General features: G+C 45.1%; 1 protein-coding gene across 1 annotated transcript; it reads left to right on the plus strand.

Moving 5' to 3' along the window:
* The first annotated feature begins 4,557 nt into the window (after positions 1-4,557).
* CETP (cholesteryl ester transfer protein) lies at positions 4,558-19,820 on the plus strand. Its single transcript, XM_020806143.3, has 16 exons — positions 4,558-4,824; positions 6,438-6,552; positions 7,404-7,538; positions 7,946-8,016; positions 8,348-8,435; positions 9,279-9,348; positions 9,633-9,693; positions 10,068-10,159; positions 11,300-11,479; positions 11,714-11,764; positions 12,639-12,806; positions 13,635-13,702; positions 14,664-14,706; positions 15,441-15,510; positions 17,148-17,233; positions 18,589-19,820. Exons 1-16 carry the CDS (start codon positions 4,701-4,703, stop codon positions 18,661-18,663), a joined length of 1,497 nt encoding a protein of 498 aa, XP_020661802.3. The 5' UTR covers positions 4,558-4,700; the 3' UTR covers positions 18,664-19,820.
* The last annotated feature ends 547 nt before the right edge of the window (positions 19,821-20,367 follow it).

A 20,367-nucleotide genomic window follows, 5' to 3' on the forward strand; every position in this document is an offset into this window, starting at 1 on the left:
GCTATGGGGCTGGAATAGCCACTCCTTACCCTCACCTCAAAAGCTCTAGTTGGTAGCATCACTCTACGTCAGTTCGAACTTGGCAGCACAGAACAAGAGCATTCACCATTGAGGGGGCCAGAAACTCAATGGACCAGCTTTAGCTAATTGGCTAAAAAGGAAATCTGGATGTATGACTATTAATGCAGATCTCTGAAAAATTCTCTGGTTAAATGCTGGTTCACCACCAGGTGGCAAATACTGCAAAGTAAAGAAAGCCGTATCGGTGACTTCAGGTCTGTGGCTTGGCATTCTGCTTTGCCGCAGGGAGGCTCCAATGGCCATTGCGAATTTCACCAGCGTTGTGGCTTTTTATTGGAATGAATGTACTGTACGTTTGTGGAATCTACCTTTGGTTGAGACGGTAAATAAGAGGAGGCTGAAGATAGATCTGTTAGATTTTTGCAAGGTTATATCTTGGATTTGTTTGGGTGGAGAAAAGGAGGTGAGCCCTTGTTTCGAAAATATAAAATCCAGCCATTACTTCTTTGAACCCTAACGCTTGCCTAAATCGAAACATACCAGTTCCTTGACGGGGAGAGAAATGGAGATGGACAGAAACTTGGTATTTATTTCATGGTGACAGAGCTACAGTAGAAATAATTTTAGATGCACTAAATGAAAGGGGTAATTCCATCCCCTTGCCTCGTCACCACCCCCCACGAGCCGCAGCATATTCTAAATTTTCCACTTTTGTTTAAAAAGTCGAAACAGGCCTTGAAAGAAGTGAAGCCTGAAGGTGTCAAAAAACAGTTTTGGGTAGGGAGAATATTTAGAAACGCTTTGTTGCTTAAGGAAAGGGGATTGTGTAAGGTGTGGTTAGTTTCTCAAATAGCTGCATGTCATCGGTGGAGGATCTAGTTCTGATACAGTATTTGAAAACGCTTCCCTTTTGCCCCAATAAGCAGCCTTGGAAGTGTGTGTGTGTCTTCTCATGCACGTCCCATAGTTGCTCATGCTTTCTGGTTTGGGAATATTCTCCAGCTGCAGTAGGGAGCGAGACATACCCTTAGTGTATCACCATTGGGGCTATTTCACTGTTGTGCTCATTGCAAACAGGAAAGATATTGGCAGCGGATGGCTATAAGCCAGAGGGTCTCCAGAAGTGGCATCTGTTAAGCTTTGCTTCATTTCTTGCCCCTATGCTGTGATTGTTGTTGCTTGTTGATGTTTCCTCATCCAAATGTATGTGTGCAGACAAAATAATCAAGCCCACACGAAGGAGAAAGAAGATCAATTTCCTTCTTGTCAATTACATCAGAAGCTCTGAAGCAGTGCTTCCCAACCTGGGTACCCCAGATATTCTTGGACTACAACTCCCAGAAATCCTGGCCATTACGCAGCTAGTGGTGAAGGCTTCTGGGAGTTTGAGTCGAAAACATCTGGGGTACCCAAGGTTGGCAACCACTGCTCTAGAAGAAAAGGCTACTGTGGAAGAGGTTGTTACTGTCTTCAGCAACTGTGGCTTTTGGCAAAGTATTCCAGGGTGTGAGTTAAGGATAAATGATTACAAGCATTCTGGTTTCACTAGTTCACCCCTTGGGGTCATAAGATGGATGCAGAGGTACCAAAGGATGGGGGTCAGAATTTGCGACACTGCAAAAGAGTAGCTATGACACTTTTGTCTGTTAGAGACCACAAAGAAGAAGGCAAAAGGAATTACACTCCAGACTGGGAAGCACTTATGCATTGGAAGTACCAGAGCACTAAACTCCAGTGCCGGAACAAAAAAGTACAAAAAATAAACCACATGGTTTGGGAGAGATGAAAAATGATGGGAACTCAAAGGAATAAAACCTAATTGAATATCAAGAAAGGTAAGAAAAATGTTCCTGTAAAACCAGGGTCGAAAGCCCATCTTCAAAGGAAGCAAATGCTTCACCTGGAGGAGCTTCCCTTTGACATCACGTGGCTCTGAGCCTTTTGCCCTCAAGGCTGTCACCAAAGAGCTCCATGTGGGGTAAAGGACAGCAAATGGAGTTCAACCTTTACTCTTCCACCACAAGGTTTTACGCTTGTTTGTAGGTCAGTATCGAGGAATTGGCATCCGAAACATCTGGAAGGCGTAAGAAGACTGAGAACCAGTGGATGGCAGAATCAGTGTTAAAAAGCGAATGATACTAAGGTTGGGGAAGAAGACCTTTTCAAGTAGGAGCGTCCATGAATTTCAAGCCTGTTGTTACAAAAGATGTTTTCTGTTCTGGTTCCAAGTGAAGGGAGGGAAAAGGCTGGGCCGAGAATAAACCGTAATGTCTTCCTGCCATTGAACTTGACCTAAAGTTGCAGTTTTTCCTTGATCGGAGTTTATAAATATCCCTTCTATTGTCTCTTGAGCCGGGGGTATGTGAGTACAACACTGATTATGTTCTATAGAGAGAGCTTGAATCGAGGTGAATGACCTCTAATAACCAGTTGATAGGAAGACTGCCTGCCTTGTGAGTACGAAGGGTGGACGGAGGACCTGCGAACACACACCTCTGTCTTTGAGTGTTCCAGGGTTTCATTTGCTAGTGATGATTCCCTTACTCCTGTTTCTGTACCTTTCTGGGTTAGACTGACTGTCAGTCTATCCAGAAAAAAGAACATCATTCCTGCCCTGACTCTGAATTCAAAGAGAGCCCTGCCTTTCTGCTCCGTGCTTCCCTCCCATAGAGTTGGTTGAAATCTGTTGTTGAAAGCTGTCATGTTCATCCATTTAATGTTTTATCTGTTCAACCGTAAGTAAATGAACCATTTTTCATTCTTTGTACTGGTCATGTCTGAGTGAGTTGTTGAGACTGTAAGTGACAGTTAATGAGAGTGGTATAAATATACCAGATGGGCGGGATATAAATCAAATAAATAAATAAATAAAAGGTGTGGACTACTCTGAGGAATAGCCAAGTTACTGGGCTGTGTGAAATCCCTGCACTTCAGTTGCACAGCTAAAGGAATTGAATCAAAAATTCAAAATTCTGCAAAAATTTTGAATTGGACTGAACGGGTCTTTGAATAAAGGACAATTTCTCATAGAGGGCGGTAACCCAACCCCCCAAAAAACACAGGAGATGTTGCCATTGAAGGTCTTTGGCACTTATGCCCAGATATGCAGGAACAGGACTGGAACACAGGTCAGTGGACAGCTCCACAAAGCTCCATTTGAGGGAACCAACTTGCAGAATGGATGCACATGGATTCTGCGTGCCCTACTCCCCCAAGGTAAAATTTCTGTGTTCTGGATATGGTGCCTTTTGTAATGGCTAGATCTTGTCCCAGTAAGATTCCGTGGCTGGACTTGCAGGAATCCTCTGGGTTAATCAGTGGCTGGATTTGTTTTTCTGCTTGAAATGCTGACCTGCATTTCCATGAGCGTACACAAACAGCGATAAAAGCTATTCCCTGCTGTACCCGTCCACCTTAATGCCGGTCTTTCCAGGTCAATATTTTATTGTTAGAGTTGCATCTGTTTCCTATGATAGATTTGCCAGATATTTAAAAAGGAAAGGGGGAGAAAAAGTTCTCTATAATACTCTTGTGCAAGGAAAACATGGAAATCAGGAGCACCGGCCAAGACATTTGCCAGCCTGAATGATGGAGGTTAAGGAATGTTCCTTTTTTTAAAACTACAACTTACAGAAGCTTCTTGTCATTGTACATTGTAGACTCAAAATGTAAATTCCCCCATCTTCCCTGAATGATGGCAAATCCCCCCCCCAAAAAAATCTGGAGCCTCTCCACAAATACGTGGTACTAGATCTGCCATCATCCCATTCCAGCCAACAGTGGTTACACAGTTGTTCTTGTGTCTCCAAGGATGATGGGATATCAACTGCACTCTTGCAAGGCAAAGGGATTCTGGGGCACATTGGAATGGTAATCCAAAAGCAGAGAAGCCCAAGAGAAATTGCTTTCTGGACTACATTTCCACTTATCCACTGTTTCTGAGCATGGGTGTGTGGGCACCCTTTGACACTGAGGCATTCATAGGTCTTAAGTGCAAACTGTATTCTGTGGATTTGGATAGCAGCTCCTTTTATGAATATTCTTCTTTGCAACCATTTGAATTCACATCACATCGTCCTTTATAGCAGAACCCTCATTCCGTACTCCTCTTTTTTGCCAGAGTTTTAAAACTCTTCGTAGGGCCCACCGATCTGAAAGTGGACGTTTTTTTTCCCCAAGATGGTCCTCCTTATTAATGGCATTGCACAAATTTTATTTTCATGTGCCATTCCAGCCGGACCCACGCAAGCTAAGCACACTCCAGGTGGGAGTTCAGGCTGTGAGGAGCATCTAAATAAGATCATGCATGGATGCATCGCTGAATTCCAAATTTTAAGGAATTGTGATGATGAAATGCATGGGGAGGAGGAGAGAGAAGATTCTTCTCAACCGGGCATGCCCTTCACACTCCAGGGTGTGCCAATCCAAGTCTTGAGCCCAGACCCCTCTGGAACCTGTGCCTCTGAAAAGCCAGACCAAGGTTTGGAAGGGGTTAAGGAGGCTGCGAGGAGGCTGGCCCCTTGCGAGCAAGGAAGTCGGTCATCTCCTGCCCAACACAGGCATGGGGGGGTGTACCAGTGGCCAGTGCCCTCCTTCCAGCAGAAGAGACGGTGGAGGTTAGGCGCTCCTGCGCTCTGACATTTCTAGCGGACTCCAGTTTGGGAAATTAGTAGAAGAGGATGCCAATATTCCTGGCACTTTCCATGGTTCTCCTCAGCAAGGTCTTGGCCGGCACTGCTGATCCGCCCTCTTTCAGGGACACCGGACTCGTCTGTAGAATCACTAAGCCGGCCGCTCTCCACCGTAAGTCTCGGCCGCCCTCGGCACTGCTTCCCACCTCCTTGCAAGGATCACCCCCTGCCCATCCTTTCCTGCTCTCTCTCCGCTCTGTTGAGTGGTCCTCTGCTTTTAAGCACTGTCTCCGGGGATGAGCTCTCTCTCCCCCCCCCAGGTCGGGGAAATCAGGTTTTTGGACTACATCTTCCATTATCCCCCAGACGTCAGGCCCAGCAGCCACGCTGACTGAGTCATCCGGGGTGGGGGGAGAGAAGCTGTGGGTTCTTTGACCCTAGCCACAGCTTTGAACCTTTGTGTGTGCTAACCCGGTCTTGAGTCCAGATGTCCTTGGAGGGCAACCTCGTGAAAAACCGGGAAGGTTTTGAAGCGTTCGTGGTCCATAGACAGGATCCTAACCCTCGTCTCAGCTAGAGAGGAGACCCATTGAATCCACAGCTCTGTATTAACCCTTGTGTAAATCTTATGATATCAGTAAATCTACTCAATTGGGCACTAGCAATAAGAGCCTGGAGAAAAGGATACTAGCATTCTTTCCATTTTTCCCTTTCTGTTGAAGTGTGGATGGGTCTTCTGAATTTGGACACAGGATCTCTAAAACAGTATATGTTTCATCCTTACTATCTCTGATCTTTTTTGGCTGGATTCTTTTCCTTCTTGCATTTCCCTTTCCCATTTATTATACTTTGAATGATCAGCTGTGAAAATCTGTTCTTTCTGTTTCATGCATTCTAGATTTCTGTATTCATTTTTTTCCCTTTCACGACAGCACGACTTGTTGGCCGTTCTTTCTATGCCAGAAATTGTTTGCAGCCTGTGATAAATCCACCTTTCACATTCTGCTGTCTTTTTAAAACACCATTTCCAGTAGAACTGACAGCACGGCTGCAGTTGTTTTGAGAGTCTCTCCACGAATAGTGCATTGAGCCTAATTATGCAAAAGAGTAGAAGGATTGATGTGCCTAATTTATGCAGGTCACAGAATTCAATTTTCTCGATGCAGGACTTTGCCTGGATGCAGAAGATGGATAAATTCTGACCGGTGCATTTTTCTAATGGATCTTGGACACCTTGGGAAAGTTAATGTGTGTGACTACAACTCCCAGAATCCTCCATGAGTCATGCTGGTTAGGGGATTCTGGGGATTGTCATCTCGGAGAATAATGTCTCTGAACTTTTGCCGTTGTTTTGGAATTTTCCACACAGCTCAAACAGCAGAAAGAAGCATGAGAAAGAGCGACCGAGAGCAATCTAGATTCAAGGTGGGGGTGGAGCGATGAAAGGTGATATTCCAGTGAATTGGGGGGGGGGAGGCACTCAATTCTTTGTTGCAGCTTTACGAATTCATGCAAATTAAGCGAATTGGCATAATTTATTCAGCGAGCAGAAAGCAGGCATGGCGCCATGTTCTTGGCCTCCATGCTGTAGTTTCATAGCTCTCACTTGGGCTTCCTGTTGATGATTAAGGACTAGAAACCTAACTTTTCCACCAAGAATTTTTTAGGGTGCTCAGTGGTCGGAGCCTAAGAGGTCCTTGTTTTTAGAAGAATCACAGAAGCCCTCCCATCACCTGCCACTGGCGTCTGTCCTCAGGACCCTGTCTTTATTCTTTCTGCCGGCAGTGAACGAGCAAACGTCGCAGGTGATCCAAGCGGCCTTCCAGCACGCCGACTATCCAGATATCGAAGGGGAGAAGTCCATGCGCTTTGTGGGCAAGATTGCCTACGGATTGACGAAGTAAGTGCGAGGGACGAAATCCTGCTGATGGAGAGATACCTTGGGCTGCCCCGTCTTGCAAGGGGTGGAGAAACAGGAGAGCGTCTTCCTCCATGGAATGCACCACCAGAGGCACAAGAGTGTGCCCAAGTCTGCATTCGTGACCAGCCCTGCATGAACTCTGAAAAGGCGCAGCCACGAGTAATGAATCTGCCGCTGGAGCGGGACCAGAATCTCTGTACCAGGTCCCAAGCCTAGAGTTTGAATCTCAGGTTTTTGCCCTGACACTCCTCCCCCCCGAGGCTTGGGACACAAGCCTGGGACCCCAAGACTCGAGCTGCCCATGAGCCACCCAAGTGATGCACATGTGCAGAAGCAGGGGCCGGCTCCGGGAAAGTAAGCCTGGGCTGCTGCCTTCAAAGATGGTGGCAGTGGGCAGCAGGGGCTGGAGGCCTGTAGAGGCTCGACAACGTGGCTCTGATAAATGGGTCTGAGTCATGAGTCGATGAGAGAGTCATCCCCCAAAACCCCCGAGGCGAGATTGAGTCGATTTGCCAGTGTGACTTACCATATTTTTCCATGTATAAGACACCCCATGTATAAGACCCCCCCCCCACTTTTCTAACCCAAAAGTAGGAAATCTAAGTGGGACTTAGCAAGTGTAGGGAGAAAGGGATCAAAGCCCTGCAGGATCGCTTTGATCCCTGCTTTTCCCTCCACTTGTTTTTGTTCTCTCCTTAGCTTACTTCTGTGTATAAGACGACCCTCAATTTTTATTCTAAAGATTTTAGACAAAAATATAGTCTTATACACGGAAAAATATGGTAAGTCAGACTCGAAAGCAACGGCTGTTCCTTGCTTTTCTTCTACAGCATCCATGTCAACAGCCTGTCCATAGAAAGCAGCAGCGTTGACTTCCGGGAAGATGATGCCATTGCTATCGAAATCCAGAACGTCTCGGCCTCCTTCAAAGGAACCTTGACCTATGGCTTTGTGGGCACCTGGCTGTGAGTGTTCCCCAAGGGGGGGGGCCTGTGTGGGGCAGCGGGCCAGGGACATGGAGCGCAGGATCCCACCGCCCTTGGAAGCAAGGGTCAATGGCTCAAGGGGCCGGACCGTCAGGGACCGTCCGGGCCGATGCCTGGAGAGATCGAAGCCCTCCCAAGGCAGAGCAGCGGAGTCACCGAATGGCCGGCCTTCCTTGTTCATTCCGGCCACCTCTGTTTGCCTAAAGCCAGAGCTTAGGAAACGCACCCATCCAGAAAAGCCACCTCTCTGGATGCCCTCTCCCAGAATTCTCCACATGGGGGATCCTGGGATCTGTTGCCCAGAAGATGTCCCGAGGCTGCGGTCTCGTCGCAGAGAGCAGCGCTGCGGTGGGTGACGATGTTTCTGTTTCTAAACGTTGCCGCAGGGTGAAACTCCTCCACGCCATCGAGTTTGAGATCAATTCCTCCATCGACCTCCTGATAAACACTAAACTGAGTAAGTGACTGTGGAGCATCCAGAGGCTGTATCCTGAGTTTTGTGGGTTGGAGAGCATCAGGGCATCATGCTATAAAGCCAGAGGGGGGGGGATGAGGGAGGTGGAGAGCCAGACAAATCCATGAATGAATGAATGAATGAATGGGTTAGTACAGTATACCACTGGCCTCTGTTTTCCAAAAACCTGAGGCACCTGTTGATGCGGAGCTTGGATTTTTGTTTTCTGGCCAGGATTCTGGGAGTTGTAGTCCGATCAGGTAATATTTATTGGATTAAAATCACAGCCTTTCTGCCGCTGACTGGCCTCTTTGTGTCTCTCCCTGCCACACAGGCTGCGACCACGGCCGGGTGGTGGTGGACACCTCCGATTGCTACCTGACCTTCCACAAGCTGGTCTTGCACCTCCAGGGAGACAAAAAGTACGTTTTCTGAAAGAAAGAAACACCAGGGTTTATGCACCACTCACCTCCGCTCTTGTGTGCTGGCCTACCTTAACAGGGTTATTGTTTCATGACTAGATGAGAGCTTCGATGCAGGCCACCACCCCCTTTCCAATCAAACCCTGGAACTGCTTCTACCGTTGCTGTTCCGGGCCATCACGTTGCACGAGACTCATAGCCACGCTAATAGGGTCTTGAAGGTTTTACTAGGGCTGCTCTCCCCATGGCCAAACGGGGATTTCAACCCAAATCTCCTGAGCTCTAAACTCATCGCTCTGTCCGCTACACCATGCTATCTGTCTGTTCGCATTCATAGGCCAAGCCGCTTGGAGGTGAGTTGAGCCATTGGTGATTTTTTAAAAAATTATTTGAAGAATCATTGTTAAGGAACGTTTAAATGGAAACCCCTCTTCCTAGCATGCGATGGTCCCCGTGAAAACCTGGAGACCTCTTTCAAAGGGATCCACTTGTCTCTAATCTGGTCCTAAGCATCTTTTGAAAGATGAAGCTTCATAAACTTATCCTAATGGCCCTGACTTCTAATGTCTAAGATGAATTTAGCTTTGAGATCTTTAATGGGGAATATCTTTCCATTGGGGGCATTCTTATTCTTGATGAGATTTTGAATTTCTATGTTCCATTCCTTTCCTTTTGTTGTAAGACTCAGGAAACAAATGAGAAAGGGGCAGGGCAAGAATTGAAATACATTCTTGCCTGTTTGAAACATGACTTTGTTCACTCACATGCATCTTAAATACTGTCATGATGTACAGGTGGGGTGAAAATATATTTTTTTAATTAATAAATATTTTTCTCCTGCAGCCCTGGATGGCTCAAACGGCTTTTTACGAATGTCATCTCATTTACCTTGAAGCTGGTTATGAAAAACCAGGTAAGAGAGAGACACAGGGGCCAAAATCTCATTGCATTTTGTGTAGCGTAAAGTGATACTTGCAGATGTTTCAAGGGATCTATGCTCAGGCAGTCCACAGCTTCTGGAAGTACATTTCTTGAAGAGTTTTGGGTGTCACAGATACGTGTTGTCAATGGGCTGCTGTTTCCCCACCTGTTCAAAATCCTAAATGTTGAGTCAAGAACTGCCACATATTTTAAAATTCCTACAGGAACAGAATATAAACGTGCATCAATTTCAGAATTTCCTCTTTTCTTTTATAGGTCTGTAAAGAAATCAATGTCATTGCTCAGATGCTGGCGGATCTTTTTCAAGACACAGCTGGCAAGTCTCTGCTGTTTTTCTATTTGGTTACAAATATTTAATTAATATTATATTTTACTTAAAGAAATTTTATTTTCTTAACTGATTGGTCATTGGGACTTCAGTGCACGATTCCTTTGGGGTCCGATTGCATAAACCTGCTCCAAACCACTTCCCTGAAAGGCTAAAATATGTTTAGCTCTAATTACAGACTATTTCAAACATCTCTTTCTGATCACAAAGAGCCCTGGTCTGATTCTGCAAGCATTGGGCAGTGGAGCAGAACAAATGATGGTGGGGGGATATTATGGGATGCTTATCTGAAGACAGTCAAGGACTCAAGAAAAGAGGTGAAGGTTCTTGCGTTGAAAAAGCACCTCTTAATTTTCTGGCAGCCAATTTCCTGCAAGATGGAGATATTGGTGTGGATGTCTCTCTGATATCATCTCCAGTTATCCAAGCAACTTACCTGGAATCCCATCATAAGGTAAGTTGATATCCTCATGGCAACTCCAACAAGGGGTGTGTGTGGCAAAACCATCCCCTTTATAGGAAATCCCAACAGGCTTGACTCAAGAGGCATTTGGCCACTTCACTGAAGCCACTCATCAGCGAAGTGGACTGGCTGCTGAATTTTATTTTGGCACCAGGGAGAAAGCAGTGCCCCCAGGGCATTCAAGCACAGGGGGTGAATATAGAGAATAAAGACTGCAGTGTAAACAATTATGTCTTCCACCAGAGGGGAGGGTCTGCTGCCCACCCCCATATCTACCACAAGCGGTAGTGGTCTTAGTCTTTCCTGACACCCTATAAGGTGTTCACTCTGCACTACGAGATGACATTGTTCATACGGACCAAAAAGGATGGGAGATGCACATGGAAATAACAAAGGATTTTGTTGCACCTTAAAAGTTAGTAAAGTTGTTGTAATCTAATGACACTGGACTAGGATGTACATTATCAGAGAGATGAAGTGAGATTTTTTAAAAGAATTATTAGTCTTTCTAAGTTTGTATCCTACAAATCAGCTCTTTCTTCTATCCCAGTTTTGGGTGCCATTGGGTGGCCATCCTAGATCCGTCACAATGCAGTTCCCATTCTTTTATTTTTCGCTGTGTGGAGGCTGTCGAGAGAAGATTAAGGCAACCCTCTGTCTGATCTGCTTTGACTTGGGTTCCTGCCTTGAGCAGGCAGGATTCGATTCGATGGCCTCAGAGGCCCCTTCCAACTCCATGATTCTCAGACTCTATCACCAATAGAGGTGTTTAGCAGCATAGCGTGCCCCAGAAGTGCTAGAGAAGTAGATATGTTTGGCTACATGGATTTCCTTTACCAAATCTATTCTTCAAAATCATCCTTCTGTGTTCACCATACAAAGAGTCATCCACTCTTTCCCGATGGTTACTAGAGTGTGAGACAGTGTGGAGACTAATGTGTGTTTCTTGTGAGGACTTATCTTGAAATGGAGGAGAAAGTAGAGAAGTGAACCCCACATCTTCCATTGGGAGTATCTTTAGGTAGGAGAAATGTAGAGGTTGAGGCAGCCAGCGACCCCAGGCGCTGCGTAAATTGTATCTCAGGGTGGCCTTCTGTCCATAAAACACTGTGCCTTCTGCTCTCTTGAAAGGGCCTTTTGCTGTATAAAAATTACTCCGCCGTCTTCCGTGACTCTGCATTCACACCGTCTCTACTGTCCGAGTCTCGAATGCTCCACTTCTGGTTTTCAGACCATGTCCTCAACTCTCTGGCCTTGGCAGCCTTTCTAGATCAGCGGCTGGAACTGATGATCACCGGGGAAGAATTACAGGTTCATCAGTCCATCTACATATAGAAGTTTCAAAGGGGGGGGGGCTTCTCTGAGCATGGAGAAATATGTTGCATGTTTCTAAAAGAGAGTGATTTTCCTGGGGTGGTACTGCTAGGCAGATAAAGCTTTGTTTGTTTATTTATTTTGGTAGAAAGCCACCAACTGCTTTTTTTTGTCTTTGACCTGCAGTGTGATGAAACTTCCTTCTTCCCTCCCTCCTTCCCTCCCTCGTAGGAAATATTTGAAAGCGAGGAACTGGAAATTCACCGGGATATTGTGCAAGAGGTAAATTTAATCCTTGTCTTCAAGCTATCCTTTGACAAATGGGTACCTGAATCTCTGTGCAGGAGAAGCCCATTTTCTGAATTTTTCTTTTCTCAAAGGAATTAAATTAAAATATAATCAAGGTGTGCAGAAAATGGAAGGGATGATTTATAATTTTTTTTTTTTTGCACAAAATCCACCGGCCAGGTTGCTCTCCGCTCTTAAGAAGAAGGTCACCAATTCTTTTCTGGGTTGGGTGCTGGAGCCAACCTGTCTTGGATGTGGGATGGGTGATAAAAACAGCAACCAGCAACACTTTCCTCGTTGTTTTGCTTTCGAGATGCATGGAAGGGTTGCTTGACAAGATATTGCTCCCAGCGATGGGACGATGGGACGGCTTCCAGCGTGAGCTGGCATGATTCTTTATTGCTGTCTGTTACACCCTCAATGATGCTTTAGCATTCCCTCCTCCTTTACTCATGGGGAAATCACTGGCTGACAAAGGCTTGTGGCTTTAATAAGACTGATTATTTAATAAGAATTATCTATGAGAAGAACATTTGGTCCCAACCTCTTAAAAATATGCAGCAGGTAATGTGAAAAACCTGTCGAGGGTGTATAATAAAACCAGCTGCATAGATAGAGGTCCGTGGCCAGGCTGGGTAAGCTTCAAGGGTCATTTTATGGCCTCCGGGCTCACCACGGTCTACTCTGGCCCACTGGAAACACCCTGAAGTTTGTATTAAGTTACTTTGGAAGGCGTTCTCTAGGATTCAGAATACCAAGGAACTGAGATGGTTTCGGTGGCTGAACGATGGAAGGGAGAGTGTCTTTCTGCAGGCAGTAACGAAGGAAGGGTGGGAGGAAGGAATGGCTTTTCTTGTCGGTTCTTCAGATTTTCCAGGGCACCCCCTACAATGACTCCAGAGCGAAAGTCTGGAGCCTGGAGCCTCCTCAGATTGCCCTCCAGCCCGAAGGCACCGTGGTGAAGTCGTCCGTGGCCGTGGAACTGGTGGTTTCCTCGCAAGGAGAAGAACCCTCGACGGTTTTGTACTTTGAAAAGGTCAGCGCACGTGGGAGATGGGGGAAATCCAAGGCTTCTCTCGGATAAATATTAAGCAGAAATGAGATGGCCCGGTTCTCGACTCAACCCCCCAATGGATACCCCGGGGTTTCCGGTTGGAGCAGCAGCAACTTGTGATGCCTGTTTTGGGGCTTCTGTAAATCCAGGCCAAATGATAGTCTCTTCTGGACAGGAGCTCTCCAAAATCATGAACCCTATTCCCAAAACAGGTCCATCCGCTCTACTAACTCCCGTAGATTACAATCGAAAACCTGGAGCAGATTCGCAGCACCCCTGAAACGGGAGTCACCACCTGCCACTGGATGGGATCAGATTTTCTGCCATGGTGAACCTGCTTGTTTTCTGATTTCTCTCTTTTTCTCCTCCAGCTCGGTCCATTTCTACACATTTTGTTCTTCCTCCGGTTCCCCCTCTTCCACCAGAAGTTAGATGTCATCATGGCTGTTTTGACTTTGGAGATGGCAGCTCTGAAAAATGATGTCTACTGCATTCATACCAGCCCTTAAGGATTTTCAGCCTATAGATTCTTCATCTTCTCCCTTCGTCCTTTCTCCCTTCCTCTTTCCTTGAAGCTGTAGCCCTCTGAAGCTTTTCTTTCTCTATGACTGAAGTACTCTAGATTTTGGCATCTTCTATACCCAATGATTTCTTGAACTTGATTCTTTTGTTTTAGTATTTCTGCATGGGTCACCCTCTCGACCCAAGAAATTCTTAACATCCTGAAATAAACCCACATTTCAAATTCTTCTGACTTTTGAAAAGGTGCTAACCTCACTCATTCCTCTACTCTTCTGTCCTCCTCTGCAGGATGTAACTGCCTTGATCCAGGCTTCGTATGTACAAAAAAGACTGACCTTGCTTCAATCTCATGCCATGTACGTATTGATACCCTCCCATTGCACAGAGAGGACTGTTCCTCTCCATGAATACAGAGGGTGACAAAGGGGGGGGGAGTATGGGGTCACTTTTCCCCAAACCTGGTGCCCTCCAGCTGTATTGGTCTACACTCAATGGCTAAGATGACTGGGGATAATAGTTGTTGTAGTTATAATGCATTTAAGTTCTAGGGGCTATTTGCTAACTATTGACGATTCTTGCAAACACAATTTCACAAAATAAATCTCACTTGCATTTATAGAGCAAACAACACAATCAATAATAGCAGCAAAAAAATGCTACAATTTGTGCACTCACAATCTTGGTAACAGCACCAAAATAGGAGTAGCTTGTAGAATTTGCAAAGTCCAAGCATCCCTTTGGATTCAAAGTCAGATAAAAACCCAAGATATCTTCCTCAATTGAGTTGGGTATCCATAACGCAAAAGAATCTTCAAAACTCTAAAATATCAATTCAGTTGTATGCAACTTATGAATTCACTATGTGGATTCATCTCTCCACCACAAACATACAGGAATTATACCTAGACCAAGTTGGCAAGTCAGCAGCTCCAGCCTCTTCAGTTCTCTTGCTCTTTCTGATTCAGATCTCTTACTTTCAGCCCTGCTGTTTCTTAGTCTTACCACTTTGGGCTAAACCAATATTTCATAGGAGTTACGTTGTCACCTTGAGAGCGAGTGTAGTGTAGCAGTACGAGTGTTGGACTGTAATTCAGGAGACCAGAGTTCAAATCTCTTCTCAGCCATGAAACCTCACTGGGTAATGCTTGGGTGAGCCACAATCTCTCTGCCTCTCCAAATCCACTGGCGAAGAGAGTATACCTTGAGCCAACTGGACAAAAAGTGAGCTAGACATGAAACTAATATAAATCATAACCTGAAGTTGGGAGAATCTTCTTTAGGTTTACTCTCAAACATGGTTTCCTATTTCCACCACAGGATAGAACCCAGAAGATTTAAGTTTTCTCCAGATATAGCTGTGGTAAGTTTTGCATTTCCATGGTCTTGAGCTTGAAAAGCTAAGCTAAAACCAATAACCTTGCATCGCCCATGAGGAAAGAGTGAAAGAACTGGGTGTGTTTAGCCTTGAGAAAAGAAGATAGGAGGGAGATATGATAGCATTTGCCAAATACTTGAAAGGCTTTCCTCCAGAGGAGGGGCAGGATCTGTTCTCTCGATCATCCCAGAATGCAGGACACGTCATAATGGGCTCAAGGGACAGGAAGCCAGATTTAGGCTGAATATCAGGGAAAACCTCTTAACTGTTAGAGCAGTACGACAGTGGAACCCACGACTTTGGGAAGAGGTGATTTCTTCAACGCTGGAGGCAATAAAGAGAAAATTATCCATCAGATCTGCTTTGATTTGGGATCCCTGCCTTGAGCAGGTGGGGTTGGACTCAATGGCCTTCAAGGCCCCTCCCAACTCCATGATTCTGGGATTCTACGGTCCCAAAACAAATCTGATTTTGGAAAGAAAAAAACCAGCAGAAACTCATTGTCTCAAACCTCCTCCACCCCGATTTAAGCACAAAACATTGGACTGCAGGCGTTTCCTTGGTTTTGAACCTCCATCGGTAAGTTCCTTGGGCCAATGGACCTGACTTGCTCTGTCAAGCGCCACCAGCTCTTGAGAGATGCGTTGACCCAAGTATCAGCCATGACAGGTGGGGAAATGGATGCCATTCGTAATGTGACGTGCAACGTTGCGTTTCAGAATGAGGAGACTCTGAGGGACATTTTGGAGAAGATCATTACAATCACTGGGATTCCCAAAGTGGTTTCAAGTGAGTATATTCCTCGTTTCTTCATCCACAGAGGCAGCTGTGGAGCATCGGTGGGAGAAGTCCTGTGATAGGTTGTTCACATCTGGCTCAGGAATGAGACCTTCTGAGCGAGACCGCATTCTGGGAATGAGAAATCCTATCGGTCATGGCTTGGAAAAGTTATTTGTTGGACTTCAAGCTCTCTGGGTCCTCCCAGGAGTTTTCGTCCAAAGTCTTTCAAGCTGCGAATACATTTCGGAGTATAGTAGAATTCCAGGAATTAAAAGGAGAGACAAATAAGGGAGAGTAAAATCCTACAGAGAGCATGTTACACTAGCAGGAAAAAAACTATATTTGAATCAGAGTTAGTGTATTTTAAACCGAGTTTGAAAAAGTGATTACACAACAGGCATGGAAGCGTGGATTGTTTTGACAGGGAATGGTGTTATTTTGATTGGAAGTGAGATATTTTACTCTTCCACCAGAAGGTTATTTATTTTAACTCGGATGTCGATTCGATTTATTTTTGAATCGTTTCGGCATGTGTGACTGCCTCTGTCAGTATAAATTGTGTCTGTGGGGTTTGCCACACACTGGCGTGCCTTCTATGTTCCCTCGCCTTCTCCACCTGTGTATGTGTCTCCCTCCTTCACAAGTGCTGATCTAGTCAAAATGCATGTCAAAATCTGGTCAACATCTCTGGTCAGTTTCAGCCCTACTTGGTTTCTCCCTCCTTCACAAGCCTAGTCACCAAATTTAAGAAAACAAACAAACAAAAAACAATCACCCACCCCTACTATTTATTTCAATAGCATAACCTCTTCCAGAATTACTGTTTGTTTTCCTTAAAATATCAGGTAGTACACTATCAGAGTCACTCCACCATCCATTATACATTTCCCTTTTCTCACTTCATATAATACTTTTTTCTGCAACTTTCTACTCCTTTTTGTACATCCTGGAAACATGCTTTATTTTTAGCAGCACTTTGTACCCCAGATAGAGTTTCAGCACTTCTGATTGTAGCTGAAGTCCGTGGTGAGACATATCTTTTAAATAGATCTCTATTATCATCCACTCCAACCCCCCTCCAAGAAAATGGTTCAACAAGGAAGCCTTCCCAGAGAAGTGGGTTTTAAAACATTTCTTAAGGAAAATGTGAGTGGATTTATAAAAGGAGTTTGGATGCAAGTTCCAGAACATCCCATTTTTTTTGGGAGGCAAAGGGACAGAAATGGGGCGGACAAAATAAAGGCCCCATCGGGAGAAGCCCTAAATAACTTCGGAACAAAGCGTGACCTGTATTCTCATTTTTTTTTTTTTTGGCAAAATGTCCCTTCTGTTGACATATTGATCTTAATTTATTTATTTATTATTTGAATTTCTATCCTGCACCATCTGGCAACCCAGCCACTCTGGGTGGCTAACCACAGGATAAGGCATAATATTAAAAACATGATAAAAATAAATCAATACCTAACAAACAGGGAAATTAAGCAGCTGTAAAATGAAAAGTTCATGGTGGGTGGCGGTAGAAGTGAAGCTTTTTGTCCCCAAAAGAAAGCTTTTGGGGAAAAACGCACACAACCTTCGCTACAAACCCAACTGGGTTATTGTTGTGGTTTCCTTAATATTTATTTTGACCTCCCCCCCCCCAGGAATTGAAGCAGCTGTAACTTCACTGATGAACAGCAAAGGACTTCACCGCAGTGATATAATTAATCCTGAGATAATCACCGAAAAGGCAAGGAGAACTTTATCTATTTGGGTTCATACCTCGGTCTCTGACAGTAACGATCTTATTTCATGTTTCACCACAGAAGGAAAGGGCAGGACTTGGAAGTAACGTGTTACAAGAGAGGTGTTAACTGGAACAATCTACGTTTACCAGGGTGTGCTGATGCTTCTGTGCAAAAGTATTCAGTGGAAATGATGTTATATTATTTGAACAGGAAGCAATATTTTCTGCCTTTAGCATTTTCTTACTTATGAAGTCTACTTAAATCTTTAAGTTTCAGAATCACATGCTGTACTCCAACCACATCACAGATGGATCTTTGGAGTGGAAACAGTGAATAAATCCACTGGCTTCCCATTTATGTCCTATTGCCCGACGTGCATCTCTTGGAACCTAACCATGGCCCAAATCCTCTTGTGTAGCATAGTAAGATGCACTAGAGTACGCCCATTGAATCAATGGGGATTTGGTGAGTCAACTCCTCCGTAAATTCCATTGAACCAGATGGTTCCTGCTCTAACTGCAATGTGCCATGCCAAAATAAGTCACAACTGGAGCTGGCCAATTTGAATTGATGGAACTTATGGAGGAGTTGGCTCACCATATCCCCACTGATTCAATGAGGCTATGCTAGTGAATTTTACTACACACAGCAACAGATTTTTGGTCAAGGATCCCAATTCTATTTGGAAACCAAACATATCTGAGCCTGTGACATAATTCATGCAGCAAGTGTGTTAAAAAGTGCACCCTTAAAAAATGCAAACAGGCAGACCATTTAGTAAAAAATGTATGTCTGGGAAATTCACCAAAGACACATGCATTTTCTGCAGAAATAAAAGAAGAAATCTTGCAATCTAAGGTAGACCAAAATCAGAACAACCCTGGCAATAGAAGAAGGGGAAGTTTGTTGAGATGCATCTTGACCAATTCACACCCCTTTACAAAAATTCCTATACTTTCTCTAGTTTGTGCTTTTAACTGACAAGCTAACTTCTGCAGATACCCACCCACCCAGTAACTGAGCAAGATACATACGTATTTCTGACCCTATCACTTCATGCTCTACCTGGAGCAAAAACTTTCCCAGAATCTTGCATAGGACCAGCCTATTGTAGCTGCATCTGAAATATCGGGGGGGGGAATGGTACCCTCTCTCTGCTAAATCATCCGAAGAGCAGTTGATAGGATACCATCACTGCCACACCTGATATAGCAGCTGAGTTTGATTCCCAGTATTTACCACCGACAGTGGTTGCCTCCCTCTGCCCAAATGTAGAGCCGGCCCTGCTTCATCACTACCCCCCCCCCCCCAGTCTGTCCATCTCATTCTGTATCTTTTCCTCTCTCTCTCTCCCTAGGGATACTTCATTGTCCAAATGGACTTTGATCTCCCCCACCACCTGCTGAGAGATTTTCTCAAGAGAACTCTATAGAAGGATCTTCTCAAGAAGGACATATGTGATCTGGTGGCCCAGGACCGATGGAGAGCTGTAGAGCATTTTTGACTCCTTCCCCTGTAACCCTTTACACGTGTCTCCTCCTGCCAGGACTGGGGTTCCATATTTGGGGGTGACGCAGAAATAGAGCAAAACTTTTATTTCAATGCTTGCAATATCGACTCCTCTGGAAAGTGTGTGAGGACGCCTGAGAGGTGGTTTATGAAGCGGCAGTTGCACAGCAACATTATGGTGTAGGATGGTGAAGAGAAGATCATTTCCTGTCTACAGCTCTGCTGTGCTAGTCTGTATTGGAAATAATCATAGAAGAGTCTTCCCCACACAGTATTTGTTCCACTGCAAGAACTGGGTTCTGCACTGGAAATTTCCTTGACATCTGGACAATATTTCTTAAATCTTTTAAAATGAGTTCCTGCCCCCTTTTCTCCCCTTCCAAAGCCAAGATTTTTTTTTGAACCTCTTTGTACCAGGTGTGGAGTTTAGAGCTATGTGTGGAGTTTAGCGCTATAGTGCTTCCCTGATACAACAATGTCTTCAAGTGGGAGCATCCTGGTCCGAAGGTTTTTGCCCGACGAGCACTGCAACGTCACTCTGCTGAAAGAAAATGTTCCAGAACTGCAGTGCAGACATTGGGACTAAGGCAGTTTAGGTGGTCCCAAAGGAAGGCACCGGCTGGCAGAGGAAGAAGGGTCCGAAGGGAAAAGTGGGGCAGGTGGGAGAATCAGAGACCAGGGTTTGGATGTGGAAAATGGCAAGATGTTGAAATGTGGCCCACTGGAGGGAAAAGTCCTCCACTGGAAGGCTCTGAAACCTAGGCCTAGTTTCCTGTTCCGAAGGAAAGCTCCCAGCTGGCACCAGGGCAGGAACAGGAAGCTTGGATGAAACTAGGCCTAGCACTAAGTCTCAAAGCCTTCCAGTTTGAGCAATTTAGAGAAGCCAAGAGGGGTGTGTTTGCAAGGTGTCCTTAAGGAAGGTAGAATTCCCAGGTTGAACCTCCTGGCCTCTGCTGTATCCTCCCGGGATAAAGAACAGCCGTTTTCCAACCAGTTTTCAAAATGTCTTTTGTTTTTCAGATTTGAACACGGTCTGATTTTTGTTCCCTGAACGTAAATTAAAGCTTCCAACTGACTCTATTACTGTGCTCACCTATAGATTTAAACTCTATAAAATGGAAATGGGGAACTTTTTCAACCTGAGCCCTGACGACCACAGATGGGAAATGTTACTTAAAAAAACCAAAACAAGCATACAGAAAACCCTATACAGCTCCCATAACTCCATTGCCAGCATAGTTTGTGAAATCCTGTGGAGCTGTTGTTGTTGTCGTCGTTGTTTAGTCATTCAGTTGTGTCCGATTCTTTGTGACCCCGTGGACCAGAGCATGCCAGGCCCTCCTGTCTTCCACTCACTGCCTCCTGGAGTTGGGTCAAATTCATGTTGGTTGCTTCGCAGACACTGTCCAACCATTTCATCCTTTGTCGTCCCCTTCTCCTCTTGCCTTCACACTTTCCCAACATCAGGGTCTTTTCCAAGGAGTCTTCTCTTCTCATGAGACGGCCAAAGTATTGGAGCCTCAGCTTCAGGATCTGTCCTCCCAGTGAGCAGTCAGGGTTGATTTCCTTCAGAATTGATAGGTTTGTTCTCCTTGCAGTCCAGGGGATTCTCAAGAGCCTCCTCCAG

The sequence above is a fragment of the Pogona vitticeps genome, chromosome 10 (assembly GCF_051106095.1).
Source record: "Pogona vitticeps strain Pit_001003342236 chromosome 10, PviZW2.1, whole genome shotgun sequence".
Taxonomy (NCBI): Eukaryota; Metazoa; Chordata; class Lepidosauria; order Squamata; family Agamidae; genus Pogona; species Pogona vitticeps.

What these genes read in the sequence shown, in the direction of transcription:
- CETP (XM_020806143.3), top strand. Translation starts at nt 4,701, where the DNA reads ATGCCAATATTCCTGGCACTTTCCATGGTTCTCCTCAGCAAGGTCTTG. An exon ending in ACCTGGAATCCCATCATAAG is followed by an intron (nt 10,160 to 11,299) that starts GTAAGTTGATAT and finishes CTCTCTTGAAAG; the next exon opens with GGCCTTTTGCTGTATAAAAA. An exon ending in GATTCCCAAAGTGGTTTCAA is followed by an intron (nt 15,511 to 17,147) that starts GTGAGTATATTC and finishes CCCCCCCCCCAG; the next exon opens with GAATTGAAGCAGCTGTAACT.